An 18,361-nucleotide genomic window follows, 5' to 3' on the forward strand; every position below is an offset into this window, starting at 1 on the left:
TGTTACCTCTAATTGTCTATTCACTCTGAACAGTTGGTTAGAAAAGTAAAATTACCCTTAATGGATGAATAAAAGTGCAAATTTTCCAAGAGTGGTTGATTTTTGCCTTTTCCTGCCTCTTCCCAGCTCCAGTGGCTGGGGGGTGAGGGGGTGCAAGGAAATATCTAATTTGTAATGTGCTTCCAGAAATGCACTGCCTCTCCCTTGCTGCAGAGATTTGCATGCATTTGGAGTAAACTATCTGGATTTTCAGTTGCACCTTTCAGATTGCCTGAATGATGGTGAATGGCTTCTGTGTTACTCCCCTTGCCCCACTAGAGGGCCACCTGCACTTTACAGTCACAGAAAAGCTGAGCAGGCAAGGGTGTGTAAAAGAGAGAGGCTTGTTTGTCGCATTCTGTATAGAATGTGTCAGTGTTATTCTTGCGAAAAGAATTCAAAACAAAGCAAGTTTTTGCTGATGCATCCTTTGGATCATAAAGTGCAACAGGGAATAGCAGTCCTGACAGAGAAGACAGACAGCATGCTGAGGGGATGAGCAGGAAATCTTCTGCCTAATAATCACTAGAGATGCCACTCTCCTCTCCCTGGGGTGGTGAGGAGGGGAAAAGTAAAGTACATTGAGTAGAACTGAGTGAACTTCAGAGCAGACAGGTAGAGGTCACAGAGAATACCGTAGTTTAGATGTATAGAGAAATGCTGTAAGCAGAGGGTTTAGGATTCATAGAAATCCTGCCTAGCAGGAATCTCATCCACAGAGCTTTTTACCTGGAAGTTCCTCTCTCAGGCTGTAGAGCAGATAAGGGACTTTCCCTTCAGTAAGAAGGTCAGGATAGGGAAGGGAGAGAAGATAAAAGCAGTTTCTATATTCACTTCTAATTTATGTGCTTTAGAATGGCAGTCTGCAGGGTTCAAGTGTCCTTGTTAGAAGCATAGCTGCCTATGCCTGAAGCACAGCAAACTTGCCCAGCTTCACTCCTTAGGGGGAAAGGAGAGATGATAAGCGAGCATATAACTCTCACAGCTACTGAATTGCCACAGAAGCCTCAATTCATGCAATGGGGAGGGGCGTGGTATTGCAACAGCTGTATACTACATTGGTGTTACATTTGCTAATCAAGGCGATGCAGAATTCAGAGTCCTGATATTAAAGTGAATTCACTACATTGACATGCAAATGAAAGCAGGCATGTGTGTACAGATAAGCTGTGAAGGTGTGGCAGGTGCAGCATTAGGCATGCATGCTTGAGTGCATGGGAGTGGGCAGGTATAGTATTAGTCAGAGGAAAGAGGCAAGTCTGCACTGGTTGAAGCAGCTGGGATGTAAGGCCACAAGGCTAGACTTGTCTTGGGGACACTGTAAGTTACTGTGCTGAACTGAGCCTCCCCGCTTTGGTAGCCTTATGCAAATCTTGTTAAGCTGTTGGTGATCCTTCCAGTTGACTTCCTTTGTTGTGTAAGACAATTCACCACTACTTTCACAACAGTGGTTTAGAGTTTTAGTTGATCATATATTTTAACTAGGATGTCACACGCACTGTAGGCTTCTGCAGGCTGAATCCTGGACACCCCTCCATTGTAGCCCACAGGCTGCTCCCTCTGCAATGCCTTTCCATCCCCTTCCATTTCATGGCTCCTTTACAACTCTTCCCCTGGCAGGTGGAATCCCCTCCACCCACGTGGGGTTCTTTGTGTCTTCCAACTTCCTCACGTGCCAAAGGTGCAATGCTTATTCTCTTTCTGCCAATCTGTCCACTGTAAAGGGGGATCTCTCTGCACCTCCCTTCCTCTCAAGCAAGAGTCTATGGCCCCATTCGTCCTTCCCACTCCAGAGTTCCCCACACCCTCATAATTGGTCTGGTAGATTATTCTGAGTGTCATGGTATCAACATTGAATAGATGGGGAGATGTGAGATGCAATGTTAATAGGTGCCATCAACAGATTGCTTGATCTGTAAACAATTAGAGAGATGCTTGAAGCTGTGGCTTGCTAAATAAATTGTAGAGGCTCCATCTATCCCTCATTTCAGTTCTCTAGTTTTCCCCCAAATCTAGACATTTATACCCAGAACATTCCTTGAAATTTTGGAACTGATCAAACTTTCCAAACTTACTGGGTTAGATATAGACAGGCACAGATAAGATGGGAAAATGACATCAAGCTGTGTACATTGCTTCTCAAAGTCAACCAGTTTCACATAAAAATCTAAATTAAAGCAAAATTGAGGTCACGACATCAAGCAATCAAAAGTAAGGGAATGCCAGAATTAAGGTTGTGTGTGCCCCCTTGTGTATCTGCATTATCATGATCTTTAATTACATGATCACATGCTGCTCTTTTCCCACAGGGCCCCTTCCTCATTCAGTTCACAGGCTGGATGGTGCCATTGATGAAGCAGTTATTCAGTATTTTGTTTTATCTTCATTGTTCTTTTTTCTTTTTTTGCTTCCTTCAGTTTACATAACCTTAGCAATTTAGTGCCCTGCTCAGCTGACAGCATGGAGAGTGATAGCAACTGCTTTGTGTTGTGGCTCAGGAGATCTTGATTCTAATTCGTGGTGTCCCTCCTCTTTGCATAGGCTCTACTGCCTGAAGATTTATGGGTTGTCATCTCTCTGGCGCTTATTCCGTGGAAAGAAGTGGAATGTCTTGCGACAGCGGGTGGATTCCTGCTCCTATGACTTGGACCAGGTAGTGGCAAAGCATCAAGCAAGTGCTGTATTATACTCTGCAAAGTCTGCAGCATGGCCTGATTCTGTCTCATTTAAAGTCAGGGTGCAGTCCACAGGCTGCTCCAGGGCATCCAAATTAAGTACAGATCTTGGCACATTGCCTGTTTGTCTCCTCAAGCGCAATTTTGGACTCTTCTTCTATACTGCAAATCCAGTATACAGTCCTGGATACTCCACAGACCTACAGAACCAGAAGCTGTCTATACCACTTCTGCTTCTGATTGGTGTATCTGCCTTGATGCAGTGCTGTGGCTGGGCTAATTGCCCCCTGGCTACCTCTGGAAGCAATATAGTTATATTCAGAAAGCACCGGACTTTGTCCTCTCAGCAGGTCCTTAGGCTAGTGCCTGGCAGTGAGGGAACATGGGAGAGGGGGGAGGGCAGACATTTCAGGATCACATTTTTCAGATTCAGGACCAAAGCCCCATTTCAGAGACACTGGAACACAGCCCTGAGATTCAGGGCTGTTGGTTGATGTAATCATTTCTCAGTATATTAAAAGATCCTGATCCTGTGAGGTACTGAGCACCTGCCAGCAGCCCTAGTGACTTCCATGGGAGTTGCAGATACTTGGTGCCCCTCAGAGCACGGGTAGGGAAGGAGATACAGGGGAGGGAGGCAATTTAAATAATATACCAAGTAAGTGGTGCCCAGCAGTGTTGCCATAGTAACATGCTTCTTAGTATTCCTATTAAAAGACCCTATTTATTTCACATCCAGTTGGAAGTTGGCCCACGCTTTTTCACCAGGATGTTGGAACACATTTTGTGAAGCAGTGCAATCTACCTTTCAAACTGCAGTGCTAAAGAAACAATAGGAAAGTTACACAGAGCCAATCTGTTCTCTCCTTATTTTAAAAATATCATTAAAAAGTATCACTCAAATGGGGCCAAGTATAAGAATTTGTTATTTAATAGTTTCAGTTGCTTTGAGATGAGAATTGCAGGTGAAGTGATAAATACCATAGACTGGCAGGATGAGTAGCTTCAATGCAGCTCTTTTTAATTTCTGCTGAAGCACTATTTGGTAACTTCTGAGAGTAGCTCATCTTCAGCAAATTGCAACAGATAAACTTAGGCCTCTTACAGTCATACTGGGACAACCTCCCCACCCCCGAACAGGAGAGGAAGAGCAGCAGTATCAGAGATTCCACTATTTTAGGGTTCTTTCTCTTTGCACATGGAAAATAAGAATGTGTTTGACATGTAAAAAACCTAATTCTGCTGCTGTTGAAACCAGTGGGGGTTTGTCATTGGTTCGTGTGGAAACAGCTTTTTAAGGCACAGACCTTAAAATACTTTTTGATATGCTAACACAAAAAACGCTTTGCTAAGCAACAGCCACCGTGTGAGAGAAGAGGGTGTACTGGGGGAAAATAGCCATTAAAAAATTGTTGGTTGGGGTGGCTTTTGGTGCATCTCTGCTTACATGCTTAAAACTGTGGCATTTATCTCCCTTAGAAGAAGGACTCTTCAGGTATTTTCTCTTGCAATACACCATGGTCATGTTCTGTTTCTGCAGAAGTGGTGATCCCTGGATTTTCCATTTTGGAAAATGTAATCTCAGATTAAGAATGTGATCCTTAGATGGCACAAATCAGTATCGCTCTGTGACTTCTGCTGCAGCTCTGCTGATTTGGATCAACTGAAAAGTTGGGTTCTAAAAAAAAAATAGAACCCTTGAGTAGTCTATCAGGGAGTCATATTCTGATAGGATGCAATGTATTTACCCATATTGCATGTTGAGAAATGGAACCTTACAAAAAGGGGTCATTACTGAGGGAGGTTACTTACTCAGGGTAAAAATGTCTTATTCACCAGCAATATGGACTTAGAAGTAGAGTGTTGGGATGAGTGTTGTGAACCTCCTGTCTCTGTAATCTAAACATTACCTAATCTTTACATGTCTTGTACTGTTAATAACATTTGTTTATTATTTCTTTTTCCCCAGTTGTTTATTGGCACTTTGCTATTTACGATCCTGCTGTTTCTTTTACCCACCACTGCGCTGTATTACTTGGTGTTTACGCTGGTAAGATTCAGCCTTTAGAGATGGTCACATCTTATCTATGTAAGTGAAATATACGCTTGTCCGTTCACATCCATATACAAATACGATAATCATAAGACTGTCCTGGGGACAGTTCTCATACAGCTGACATGCAACAAGCAGATGGAATTCAGGATGCATATCTGAAGGAAATTCCCAGAAAATCAAAGTCATTGGGACGATCTATTCTACTGTCTTTTCCCTGGAGTCATTTTTAATCTTTCCCTCCCACTTCCTGGGGTAACTGCCTTTCTGGTTTGATCCAGAACTTTTCCATCTGGAAATTAACCTATTTCATTAATACTTATTTAGCCAGACTTTGGTGGAAAAGTTGGACTCATTTCCCAATCCAGCCAGTACCATTTGAGGCCTGGATGCAAAGTTCCCCACTAAAGTCTGTAACCTTCACAAAAACTTTAACTTCTTATTTGAAAGGAGCAGAATAAAAATAGTACAGGACTCCAAAAAGTTTGACAGAAAAAACTATAAAAAGTAGTACAATAATAGAGAGTGCTTGAATAAGGGGGAGTTTAAATGCTTTATAAAGGGATTCTTCAGTTAGAAGCAAGCTAGTTTTATTCACTGCAAGGGAGACACGGTTTTGCATCTGTTAACCACAGCTGGTAAGCGATGGAATCTCTTAGAAATGGAAGTCTAATTCCTCACCTCTGTCTTTAATACTGCATTCCACTATTTTCAATGGCACAAAAGTAGAATATATCTCATGCTTTTGAAGGACAGAGTCTATACAGCCACAAGCACCTTGATTATTATTACAGATTTAGACCAAGATTGTCAAGGAGTCTGATTCTCAGAGCTCACTGGAAATCAACTCTGTCCAGAGTGTTTTAAGCTGAGTGCCCACAAATTTAGGCTGCCAACATCACTAATTGTTTCTGAGAGTGTAAGCCTGTTTGCTCATCTGCATCTGCCTGTCAAACTTTCTTTATAGCTCCGCCTGCTGGTGGTGGTTGTGCAAGGCCTGATCCATCTGCTAGTGGACCTCATTGACTCTCTACCCCTTTATTCAATCTTGCTTCGGCTCTGCAGATCTTACCGACTCGCAGGTAGGTACCACATCTGAAAACTGACAAGAGCTCCCACACTTGTATTCACAGGGGTGCCTGTTGGGGGTTTGATCTGGTATTGGGGTAGCTTTTTGTACTGAAAAAGTAAAAATTACCTGAAAGCATAGGCAATGCATAGGGAGGACATGGAGGCACATGCCCCCCCACCCCGAGATTGGCCTCCACCAAAGCCACCACCAGCTTCTGCAGGCAGTCATTGCCCCCCCTTGCTACTGATGCAGTCTTGCTTGCTGCTCACCACCTTGGTGCGCCCCCCAGTCGTGGGAGACACCAGTTGTTCATGCCTGCAAGACACTCAGGTTCCCAACACAAAAGCTATGCAGTTGTCAGCGCTACTAAACAGTTATCTTATGATACTGGATAATAAAGTCAGTGGAAAGTAATGTGATGCTAAAGCAGAATCAGAAACACTATAGCAAAACATACTGAAGCAGAAAGTGTTGTTCTCCCAGACAACTTTTAAATTGGGTTAGCTGTTTTTACCTACTGGGTCAGCTTAACAGGATCTGCTAGCAACCTCAAATCCTCTGGAATTCAAAGTTTTTGCTAAATTGTGGGGGAATTTTTATTTTTAATTTTTTGCCATCTGTTCTTGGCTTGAAAACAGGATAGAACACCTTGAGAACCTGTTCTTTTTTAGTTTAACAAAATAGAGGATGAAAGGGGATATGATCACCCTTTACAAGTACATTCATGGCATGAATAGTAAGAAAAGAGGAGGAACAGAAAAAAGCTACAAAATGGGTATACATAAATGGGTAGCTATAAATGTAGGTCAGAAATTATAAGAAAGTTTCTAACTGTCAGAGAAATAATGTTTTGGAATGGTTTTCTGAGCGAAGTTGTAGGGCAAAGAACCTGAATCACTCTAAGATTGGCCTGGAAAAGTTTATGGAAGGAGTGGTATGAGAAAACAAGGAGTCCTGTCTCAATAGTTAGTTAGCATTATAGGTGGACTCGTGTATTTGTAATCCTCAATTGGGATACAGAGGTAAATTTCTTGTAGTATGTTAGGGATTATGTAGATAATCCCATGCTTCAGGGCTTTTGTTGATCACCAATAGGGGCCAAAAAGGATTTTTTTTCCCTTTCATTAATGTTATTAGCTTGGGAGCAGGAATAGGTATGAGGTTATGTTGGCCACAGCTAGGCCAGGGCTTTTTGACTGGAGGGCACTGATGGTCCTTCTGGGACTTAAAAATACACGGGTTTCTTGCTAGAAGATCTTGTTTTCATTCAGATTTGGCATCAGAAAGGAATGTTTTCCTTAAGTCCTATAGGCATGGAACATGGGGGATTTTGTTTTCCTCCATAGCATGTGGCATAGTCCTGTTTCTAGGATCTTTCGATCATATATTAATGTCATTGCAGTGACAGGGCATTGACACTGCCCTCATCTCCCCTGCTTTTACCTATTGCGTGTTATAGGGTGCTCTTGATGTTTCAGTTATATTGTACTTTTTAGTTGTGTATGAGGTTTGAAGTAGTGATTTTGGGGAGTCCCTGGGAATTGTCTGTCTAGAGCACAAAGGACTGGACTTGATGGCCTGGAGCCCCTTCCCAGAACTATATTCGTATATTCAGAAGGGCTGTGTCTTCAGTGTAAATTGACATAACTTTGTGAACTTCTGTGGAGCTTTGCTGATTTATACTAATTAAAGAACTGAGCTGAAATGTCCAGTTTAGTTTCAGAACCAGAGAACTCTGGGTAAGTAACAAATAAGCATTCCTCTTTCCAGATTAGCCTGTGACCATTTCAAAATTACTTTCTGCCACGCCATGGTTGACAACCATTTTTGGGACTGGAATCAAGGGTAATACTGAAGTGGGTTTAGCTGAATTAATTGTAGATAAACCATTGCAAATCAAGAAGGGCTAAACCATAAGCTCCAGTATGACTGTGAATCAGGGAATTCCAGATGCAAGAAACATAGAGTGAAAGATCTTGGTCATCATGAAGTCAAGGCCAATCATGAACTGGAAGGAACCCTGAGGCAGCTGATAGCGGCTATGTCTGTTAGTCTCTTTGGAAATATTCCAGGTTTTGGGCATGAAGAGATAAGGAATCCTACAGATTATGTTGCTTTTCAGTGCCTGCCTTCAGCAGCTCTCCATGCATTTGCTTGCAGGAACTTAACCTTTTAGGAACTGTCTTTGGATGCCAGGAAATCCAGCTAAAGACAGCTGTCCCAGTAGATGTCAGGTAATTGATTAGAATGAAATCTTGCTGTGAATGATTTAAAAAAAACACTGCAATACCAACCATGATGTCTTCTAACTGAGGAAACAGGAAAATGCATCAGACCTTCTCTTCAGGCAAGACATTTAGAGATCATCTCTGACTCAGGTCAGAAGAACATTTTGTCTGAGAAGAGAAAAGAAAAGGTCAAATCAGCTTAAAGGAAGGATAGCCCTTCAAGAAATCTTTCCTGCACGTGTCCAGGGAGGCTGAACACGATGATCTGTAAGGTCCCTTCCAGCCCCCAACAACTATGAAACTGCACACCACTCATTTGTTTCCTTGATGCTGCTTTTCTATTACCAATTACAGAGCAATGGCCTGCAAAAGATATCGTCCCAATAGTATTGCTCTTTTGCTGTAGGTACCTGATCAGTTAGTTCTGGAACTATTATCGAAGTGGTTCCAATGCCTTGTATGTATTGCTTTCCTATCAGGAAGGGTTTAGTGCACTTTTTAACTACAGTTCAGTGCAGTCCTGGCATCTGGCCTCTGATTTCCTTGGCTTAGACTCTGAAGTGAGAGAACAATTGTATTCATGATGTCTAAATAAGCACAGATGAATAATGGTCCATCCACATGTAAGTGGAATAATATGTTTTTTATAAAATTTTGAAAACATATCAAATCTGTAGTTCTCCACCCAAGAGCAGTGTACACCAAGCAGAGGCCAGCCAACTGGAAAAAGTTATCCTGGAATGGGGTCTGCCTGTTTTGTTCTGGATGTAGAGTTTTGCTTTTGGAATGGTATAATGCAGTAAATCAGGCACTGCGCTAGGGTTCAGGCAACTTGGCCTCTGTTCCTGGCTCAGTCATTAGAGTTTGACTTCTAGCAAGTTAGTTAACTTTTCTCTTTATTGCAAACTCTTTGTAATTCTTTAACTAGCTTAGGTTGTTTTTGTAAATCTGATATCTTTTATTAGATCTCATTCCACTGGTGGATCTCAGAGCCACTTGCGGTAGATCTCAGAGCCTCTTGGAGTTGATCCGAGGCTGGGGTGGAGGGCTGAGTGCCCATATGCATGAACATCTGCACCCCAGCCTGCAGGGCAGTCCATGGGGGAAGGAAGGGGTGGGGGCTAGATCAAGGCCCCTACTGTGAGGGACAGTGCCGCAGAGGCAGGAGCAGGGATAATAAGTTGGGTGGGGCCCTGACCGGGTGGGACTTATCTGCTGGGGAGGCATGTTCCCAAATAATTTTTTCTCCCTCTGCCTCGATCTGCCCCACCCCCACCTGCTGGGCAGGGGGGTGGCAGTAGTGCATGGTACATCTTGGGTTGCTTTTAAATGCCAAAGGTGATCTCCTACTTAAAAGAATTGGAGGCCTCTGTATTAGACCATTTAAAATAGTTGGAAAAATTCTTTTTTGCAAGCTTTCAGGTACAAACACCCTTTGACAGGCTGAGAAAGTGTCTGTCTGCAGTTGGTCTGTGCTCTTCCTGGATGGAATAGAAGCCAGAGGCCAGTATGCATGCAAGAAAGCCTGTCAGTGAAAATGTATATTGAGCCAGTTAATGGGTGAGAGTCCAGCGTGGGGAGAAGGGGAATGTAAACCTGGTGTTGAGAATATAGCTGGTAAATAGTACCCAGGTTACCTGGGGTATCAGATGTTAGTATGGTTATAATGTATCATAAATCCAATGTCTATATTTAGTCCATGACTTTTTGTAACTAGCCTAGTAATTCTCATGGCCAGGATGCTATGAGATTAGCACTGAGAGATGTGCAAACACCTACACGATTCCCAACATAAATTCAGAGATTTTAACCAGGAATCTATAGTGTCAAAAACATTCTGACTTCTTGTTGTCTTTCTGAGTTCTTTTGCAACAAAAGAGTTGGTCTATTATTTTTCTGTAATAAAAAAAGAGTAAAAACTAAGAAATGGCATTTTCTGAGAGGTATCTTGAGTCTAACAAGCGGTGCCTTGAGTCTAAAGGAGTTGAGAACCACTGACCTAGCCTGCTGGGGCTCCAACATTTACTGGAATATAAATAATGATTAACACATTGCATAAAGTCAAACAAAGAAGTAGAAGCATATTCTGATTTGTCTTATGTTAGTAATGATATAAATGAAGCACAGGGAGCACAGAACCCTGAACTCTAATCTTGCCAGGTTAATCAAAAAGATGGTTTAGGATATTTCTGTTATAACAATCTGGAACTTACTGAGCATTTTTACTCTTCATATAAAGTTAAGTGCTCAAAACTCTCAAACAGTCTACAAATAATAGTGTTAATTTATAAATGAATGTATTTGTAACTTAAGCCCTTCACATATTTGTTAATGGCTTAGGATCTTAATTTAAATTTTCACTTAAGAGACAACATTAACTAGTATTTGTGGTAAGAGACTGTGGGGCTAGAATTCCTAGAAGATGGTACTTGTTCAAGTGGGCAGTCTCCTCCTGTATCTTCACCTAGATAGTACATCCTTGTTTGGCCTGCAGGAATTCTCTTCAGCATTTTATGTTTTTTCTAATCATTGCTGTCCTATCTCAAAGAAGTTACCTGTGTAAAGAACAGGCCTTGAAATGATTAGTTGCTTCCTCTCAAAAAGTCCCTGCAAGCAACTGGTCCTTTTTCTCCTAGTCCAGAGCCTAGATTTGCCAAGGCCCACAAGACTCAACCTTATCCCCACATATTCACCATCTGTATAAAACCGCTGGGGAAGCTGATCTTGCAAGATGACCTTTAGTATTCAGATGACATTCTACATCTCTCTTATCTCATACATAAACACTTTTTTCCAGCTTTCTTCAATGACTGACAAAAATAACTGGATGGCAGGATAGAGCTGAACCCAGCCAAAACTGAAATGATCCTGGTTGGTAGAGGAAAGTTCTTTAAAGAACTTTCACTCTGCTGTAGCATTTTGCATCATCAAGGGAATCTGTGCCCCTCTAAATATAAAGCATTCTCCCTGTTTAGAATATTAGTAAAATGTTGTTTATTTACAGTATATCATACCTCAAATCCAAAATCTTTCCCATTTAACTTTGATTTCATAGGGAACTTAGTTAGGCTTGGAGGGGATAAAGAAGTGAGAGACTGGCTGGTGGTAGCAGTGGTCAGCATGTTAAAATACCTGAACGGATTAATTCTTATCAGTAATCATTGATTGCTTTGAATTTACTCAAATGCTTCTGTGTCAACCACCATCACAGCCTTTCCCTTACTTAAGCTAAAAGCAGAAGGGAGTCTAGCACATGAACAGCAACCACAGTGCCATAGCAAGGTGGGGGCGAATGGGGCAACCACCCCAGGTGCCAAAGCAAAAGGGTGCCAACAGATGCTGCCCAGCCAGGGCAGGGCGCAGGACAGACCTGCGAGTGGCTTACTTGGGAGGGGGGCACGGGCACAAAGGGAAGGCAGCTCCTGCCACTGTGTTTTTCGTTCCCCCCCCCCCCGGATCTGTGTAGGGCAAGGGCAGACTGCCACTTCAGGCTTTGTCCCGGGTGCTAAACTTCATTGCTACAGTACTGAGCAACCATGTGAAAAGTGATTAGTAGCAGAGAGTTTTCTGTCCCTTGATAGCAGAGGATGGGCCTCCCCCCTGTTTGGACAGCATGTTAGGGACTAATAAAGATCCTTGCAGTTCCTTTGTCATTTTGGTTGTTGTTGACTAACTCCCATGCTTGATTTTTTGTGTCATTTTTAGAAAATCTCCACTCAATAATTGTGCTGAGAAGAGAATGGGGGTTGTTCTCTTCCATCACAGGTTGTTTTGTTCCTTTTGTTTTCAGCTGGTGTGAAGTTCAGAGTCCTTGAACAAAAGACTGGAAAACCTCTTCGTCTTCTAATGCAGGTAAACCATGAGTTGCTTTGCACATTCAGTTATATTGTCTGCTGTAGTATTGTAACCAGGGTTGTCCTTAAGATTCTTACTGCTTTCAGACAGTTTCTGTTACCCTTCCCAAGTCTGGCCTTTAAGACAAAGGCCCCTTTCAAAATTTCAGTGTGGGATATGGAGGTGCTGGAAGCGTACCCCACCTCACTATGAATGGTTGTTGTATCTCTTCCAGCTAAGTAGTGTTCCTTGCCTTTGCATGCATTTCATTGGCTCCAAATTTTATTAGATGCAACATTCTGAGTGCTACAAAATGAAATGTGAATAGTTGTAACATGATGCTCCTCCACCTCTATAATTATAACCTAATGTTAGTACCAGCAAGTGTCAGCTACAGATGTCCTGGGCATCTGTAGCTGCACCTAATCAATGCTGTGCATTGTATGTGACCAGAGAAACCATCTAAACCCAACTAGAGTGAAGAACAGATTACCGGAACCAGCTCTAGTAAGGAGACCTTCTCTTGCAGATAAGCTGATAAACATGAAGTAACTTATGACCCAGGCAATATGGGGCCCTTCTGATGCATTCTTAGTTAGATCTGTGGGATGCTACATGATAAAAAGAGGGAGAAAGTCTACTTAAAAAAAAAAACCACCCTCCATTCTAAACCCACTGAGGAACAAAAGTTCAAGGGAATCTTTTTCTGAAAATGGGCTGACACAGTGACAGTCGATTTCTCATAACATATGGAAGAGTGACAACGAATCAATGATGCATCTGTTTTCTGACCCCAGTATAGTCCCACTGCATTGGGCAGTTGACTTGCTTGCTTTTTATAATGCTGGTTTGTTTGCGATCCTGTGTTATGGCCAGACCTGGATAGCAGTGAGCCAGTTTCTCTACTACAGTCACAATCTACCCAGTGCATTAGAAAGACAGAAAACAGCTACAGCTTTTCAATTCTTTTAGCTCACTCCAGTTCTGTTCTGGTCCCAACACCAATCTCTACATATAAGAAGCTCTGTGGTAGGGAAGATTTAAGCAATTTTTACTCCATAGGAACCACAGGAGAGTATAAAAGCAACATAGTCGGATATGGCCACTGTGATTATGAAGTATGGTAGTTGCTGCTTCCAGGGAAAGAGATCAGGGGTTAGTTGGAGGAAAAATACAAAGCCAAAGGGTGAACAAAAGCGCTAACCTAAGGACCATCACAGAAAGGAGTTTCCTAGAGTGTGATACCTCTCACTGTAGCAAGAGAGGCTCGGATGTAATGATCTCCTTTGTGCCCCTCTTCTGCTGATGGAAAATAGGTAGGTTATCTGTTAAAGATGCCCTCCTATGGTCATGGTAATGACATACAGGCTTATCTTAGTTGTACACTTTGTAATACCTTTGTCCCAGTTTTCATGAGACGCTTGTGTTGTGTCAGCTCCCCCTTATGCCTGTGTGTCTTTTTACACCATGGAGCAGTATTTCCCAGTATCTTCCCTGAGAAGACTAACTTTGTGTGTGCAAACTGGGCACAAAAATTGTAAATCTGGATGACTGATGCATTTTTACTTTGTCCCTATATCTGAGCATTGAGAAAATTTAAACGGAAACATGGTAGATCAGAAACCAATGGCAATATTTTGACAGAACAAAAATATTTCCAGACTGATTGAAATCAGATTCTCTCTGCTCCTGTTTTCTAAAGGTGCTTATATCCTCCATATGGTTCAGCAAACCGTTATTTATTTTCTTTAAAAAAATCCATGTAATCAGAATTTAGAATCCAGATACAGACATATTGTTAGTGGCAAGATGCTATTTTCATTCCACTGGCTGCTTAAGTCACTCCAAGGTGTCTTAGGTGACTTAATATTTACTTTGGGGTTTAGAGTAATTTATTCTTGTAAACAAATAAAACATATGTCTGACTTTTAACTAGTGGCTTAGCTGTCCTTGATGTTATTACTACAAAAAAAGCTTCTGAGGCTTTGGATTCCCTACAACTTTAGTTGTTTTCTGCACATTCTGCCAGAAATTTCACCTAAGACAGCACCCTGCTTGGAATGGGTTACAAAAAGGGAAAAGAAAGAAGGAACAATTCCATGATGAAAGAAAGGATGTATATTTTAGCAGTGCATATAGCTTTGAACTATAGAAACTACATAAAAGGAACTCAAGAGCAACTTCCCTAATGAACTGGTTGCTTTTACACTTAAAATAGGATAGTGAGATGCATTTACACTGTGCTGAGTTGAAAGCTGATTCTTGTTATCTCTCAGGGAAAATTCACCCCTGTGACAGCAGCCTTCTGCAGAGAGGGTAATTTTAACCAGAAGAGCCCAGGAATGCTTCATCCAGATAGCCCAAACTACATAGTCAGGATGAACATTCAAGATCGGTTGCTCCCCTAGCAATAATCCCTTGTTTCCACACAAACGAACCTGTTTCCAGCCAGGATAATAATATGAATAGAGCTGAGGAAATAGCTGGTAATAGTTGATTCAAATTTTACTGTTATTTCTTTTGGTGAATTGTCTGTGGCCACATTGTGATTCTATTGAATTTATTCAGATTTACCATCCAGTAATTCATGGGGTTAATTATTGGTCTATAGTTTATTCAGAGCTTTTGAAATCTGAGTTACAAAAGTTAGTCTGGGTTGGACATAAGTCAGATGGCATGAGACCATTCCTTCTTTGAATGAGCATCGTTCTTGGGTTTCTGGTAGGAAGGCTTCAACACAGTGCTACAAGATATTCTCAAGAGTAAACTGGAAAAGAAAGAACTGCCATATGGTGACTACATAACTGATTGAAAGACCGCAAGCAGCAAGTAGTAATGAATGTATCAATATCAAACTGGAAGGAAGCATTAAGTGGGATCCCACTGTTAGCAGCCCTGTCTCCCAGATAGTACTAAGGGATCATTAAAGCACAATTAACCCTTACATGGAACATGAAATATGAACGCAGACAACTCAGTGTCTTAAAGTCAAAATCTAACTTTATTTGTACAACAAGTATTATCTTAGCAGTTTCTATATTCAGAGAGAGAAAACACATTAAATACAATAATCTCACCCAATCCCAGATGTTATATTGCTCTTCAGAAAAGGCAGCCACTCAGTTCCTGGAAGCAAAGGGTACATCATGGGCCGGGGTGGTCCAGACAGGTTGGAAGGCTGGATTTATGACAACAATAATGACAAACTTTCTTGTTCCCCCCTTTTATGCTTGTCTTCAACTTCACTCCTTTGATGACTCTTTGCTTGTGGATTGGTCTCTCGGCGCTCAGCATACTGTCCATCTTTTATCCCATCAGCATATTCCTTTGTCTAACAGACCCATCACAAGCAGACCTCTTAATTTGGCCTTTTTCTGATGTCTTACTTCGGGCATTGTCCATTGGTCTCCCTTATCACCTTTCATTAATATATCCAATCCTTTCATCCTCTGATTCACTGGTTAGTGCCAAATTCAGTTAATTGGAGCTGATAACAAGGCCATTGCTATGTTATGTTAAAAAAACTTCTCACAGTGATAAAAAAGAAAAGATATAATGAGCACTATGATATCTACAAAAACAACTCAAAGCAGGCTAATAAAAATGAAAAGTTAATAAGGACAAAGTTTAAGCAATGATTAAATAAAGCTAAATATAAACAATACTATAAGCAGGTGCAACTTCAAAGCATTAAACATAACGAGCTACCCTAACACCAGGGATATGTTCCATGTCCAATACTATTAATCTTTTTATTAACAATTTGAATAAATGACTGGAGAATACAGTAATGAAATTTGTGGACAACACAGATGTGGGTGGGATAGAAAATCCAAAATGCTCTCAATAAATCAGAGAATTAGGTCATGAACAATAACATGAAATCCAACAAGGACAAATGTAAGGTACTTCACCTAGCAGACAAACCAATTCAACAGATACAAAATGAGGGATAGCTGAGCACAGCTGAGGATTTGGGTGTTGTGGGGGACCACAAAATGACTGTGAGTTAGCACTGAGATGCTTTTGTGAAAAAGGCATATACCACCTTGGGCTGCATTTGCAAAAACCTCATATCCAAGATATGTAAGATAATATTCCTTATTGGTGTTAAGTTGGAACTAAATAGAATATTGTGTCCATTTTTGGGCACCACATTTTAAGAAGGATATGGAGAAATTGGAGCGGATATAAAAGAGAGCAACAGGTGTGATGACAACCAAGCCATGTGAGGAATGGTTGAATGAGCTCAGAATAATTAATCGGAAGAAAGGCAGGTGAAGGGGTGATGTAATAACAGTTTCAAATATGTAAAATGTTGCCATAAAAAGGATGGTGTACAATTATCCTATCTAGCTGCTGAAGGTAGGGCAGGAAGCAATAGCTTTAAACTACAAGAGGCAGATTCAAGTTAAACCTCAGAGGAAAATTCCCAAATGTCAGTACAGTTAAACTACCTACAGCAATTGTAGGATCTCCTTCAGTGCATGGTTTTAAGATGTTGGATAGGCATCCATCAGGACTGATTCAGATGCAGCAAAACCTGCCTCTGTGTATAGGGATGGATGAGATGACCGACCCATCCAGACCCATGATTTTAAGAATGCTCATTTTGATAAAGTCTTGCCTATTTTCATGTGAATCTGCCCTGGTAGGGCATTCTTAGTGGCAGCATCACCAGGCTTCAGGATCTGGTTCCCAGCAAAATTGTGCTCTTGAGCTTCCCATGCTCAGAGTAAACAGTGCTGGCCCTTCCACTGGCTTCTCTCACTCTTCCCGCTCAGCCCAGTTTCATAGATTTCATGGACATCAGGGCTGGAAGGGACCTCGGGAGATCATCGAGTCCAGCCCCCTGCCCAAAGGGCAGGAAGTCAGCTGGGGTCATAGGATCCCAGCAAGATAAGCATCCAATTTACTCTTGAAGGTGTTCAATGTAGGTGCTTGAACCACCTCCGCTGGCAGGCTGTTCCAGACCTTGGGGGCTCGGACAGTAAAGAAATTCTTCCTTATGTCCAGCCTGAAACGGTCTTGGAGGAGTTTATGACCGTTCAACCTAGTCATCCCTTGGGGCGCTCTGGTGAACAAATGTTCCCCCAGATCCTGGTGGTCACCCCGATAAACTTATAGGTGGCCATCAGATCACCCCTGAGCCTACGCTTTTCCAGGCTAAAGAGTCCCATGGCTCTCAGCCTATCATCATAAGATCTGTTTTCCTGACCTCTGATCACACGCGTGGCTCTTCTCTGGACTCTCTCAAGCTTCTCCACATCCTTTTTGAATTGTGGAGCCCAAAACTGGACGCAGTACTCCAGCTGTGGCCTCACCAAGGCTGAGTACAAGGGGAGAATGACGTCCCAGGATTTGCTCGAGAAGCATCTATGGATGCAAGCCAGCGTTTTGGTCGCTTTACTAGCCGCAGCATCGCACTGCAGGCTCATGTTCATCTTGTGGTCTATGATGACCCCCCAAGTCTCTTTCTTTTGTAGTGCTATCCAACGTAGCACTGCCGAGCCTATAAGGATACTGCAGGTTTTTCCTCCCAAGGTGGAGAACCTTGCATTTTTCGGTGTTAAACACCATAAGGTTCTCGTCTGCCCATTTGCTGAGCTTGTCCAGGTCAGGCTGGATCACCTGCCTATCTTCTGGCATGGATGCTTTGCCCCAAAGTTTGGTGTCATCGGCGAACTTGGCCAGTCCACTCCTGACTCCGGTGTCCACATCATTAATGAAGATGTTGAACAGTATGGGTCCCAGGACAGAGCCTTGAGGGTCCCCACTGGTCACAGGGCACCACGATGAGTGACTGCCATCAATTATAACCCTCTGGGTCCGACCACGAAGCCAATTTCCCAGCCAGTGGATCGTGGTGGAGCCAAGGCCACAACTGGCCAGTTTGGCCAAGAGGTGATCATGGGATACCAGATCAAAAGCTTTTTTGAAGTCAAGATATATGACATCAATCTCTTCTCCCTGGTCCAGGTAATAGGTCACCTGGTCATAGAAGGAAATGAGATTGGTCAACCAAGACCTACCCGCAACAAACCCATGCTGGCTATCCCTTAGGATGTTAGCCTGGGCCAGTCCCTCAAGGATGGCCTCCTTAATAAACTTTTCTAAGATCTTCCCCAGGATAGAAGTCAGGCTAATGGGCCTGTAGTTAGCCGGATCCACTCTCCTCCCTTTCTTGAAGATCGGCACCACATTGGCCTTCTTCCAGTCTTCAGGCACTACACCAGAGCACCAGGAGTTTTCAAAGATCCGTGCCAGGGGCTGGGCTATGACACTCACCAGCTCCTTGAGTACCCTGGGGTGCAGATTGTCAGGGCCGGCTGACTTGAAGGTATCCAACTTCTCAAGATGTTCCTTCACAAGGTCAGCATTTATGGAGGGTAGGGGATCCCCATCACCTGGATCTCCCTGTCCCATAGCAGGCATGGGCGTCCCATGGGACTGATGAAAG

At 42.4% G+C, this 18,361-nt stretch overlaps 1 protein-coding gene across 5 annotated transcripts in view; it reads left to right on the forward strand.

Annotated features, from left to right (window-relative positions):
- The window catches only part of PIGQ (phosphatidylinositol glycan anchor biosynthesis class Q), a 66,056-nt gene that overhangs the window by 35,274 nt on the left and 12,421 nt on the right, over positions 1-18,361 (forward strand). For all 5 annotated transcript variants that reach the window (XR_016438675.1, XM_090023809.1, XM_090023808.1 and 2 more), the window contains 4 exons: positions 2,581-2,692; positions 4,684-4,764; positions 5,735-5,849; positions 11,858-11,919. Coding sequence is in view for 4 of the 5 variants with exons in the window: in XM_090023809.1 (XP_089879935.1) it covers positions 2,581-2,692; positions 4,684-4,764; positions 5,735-5,849; positions 11,858-11,919 (370 nt within the window). In the remaining variant the exon portion in view is untranslated. The remainder of the gene's footprint in view (positions 1-2,580; positions 2,693-4,683; positions 4,765-5,734; positions 5,850-11,857; positions 11,920-18,361) is intronic.

Source organism: Crocodylus siamensis, chromosome 12 (assembly GCF_052110815.1).
Source record: "Crocodylus siamensis isolate JL-2025a chromosome 12, ASM5211081v1, whole genome shotgun sequence".
In the NCBI taxonomy this organism is placed as follows: domain Eukaryota; kingdom Metazoa; phylum Chordata; order Crocodylia; family Crocodylidae; genus Crocodylus; species Crocodylus siamensis.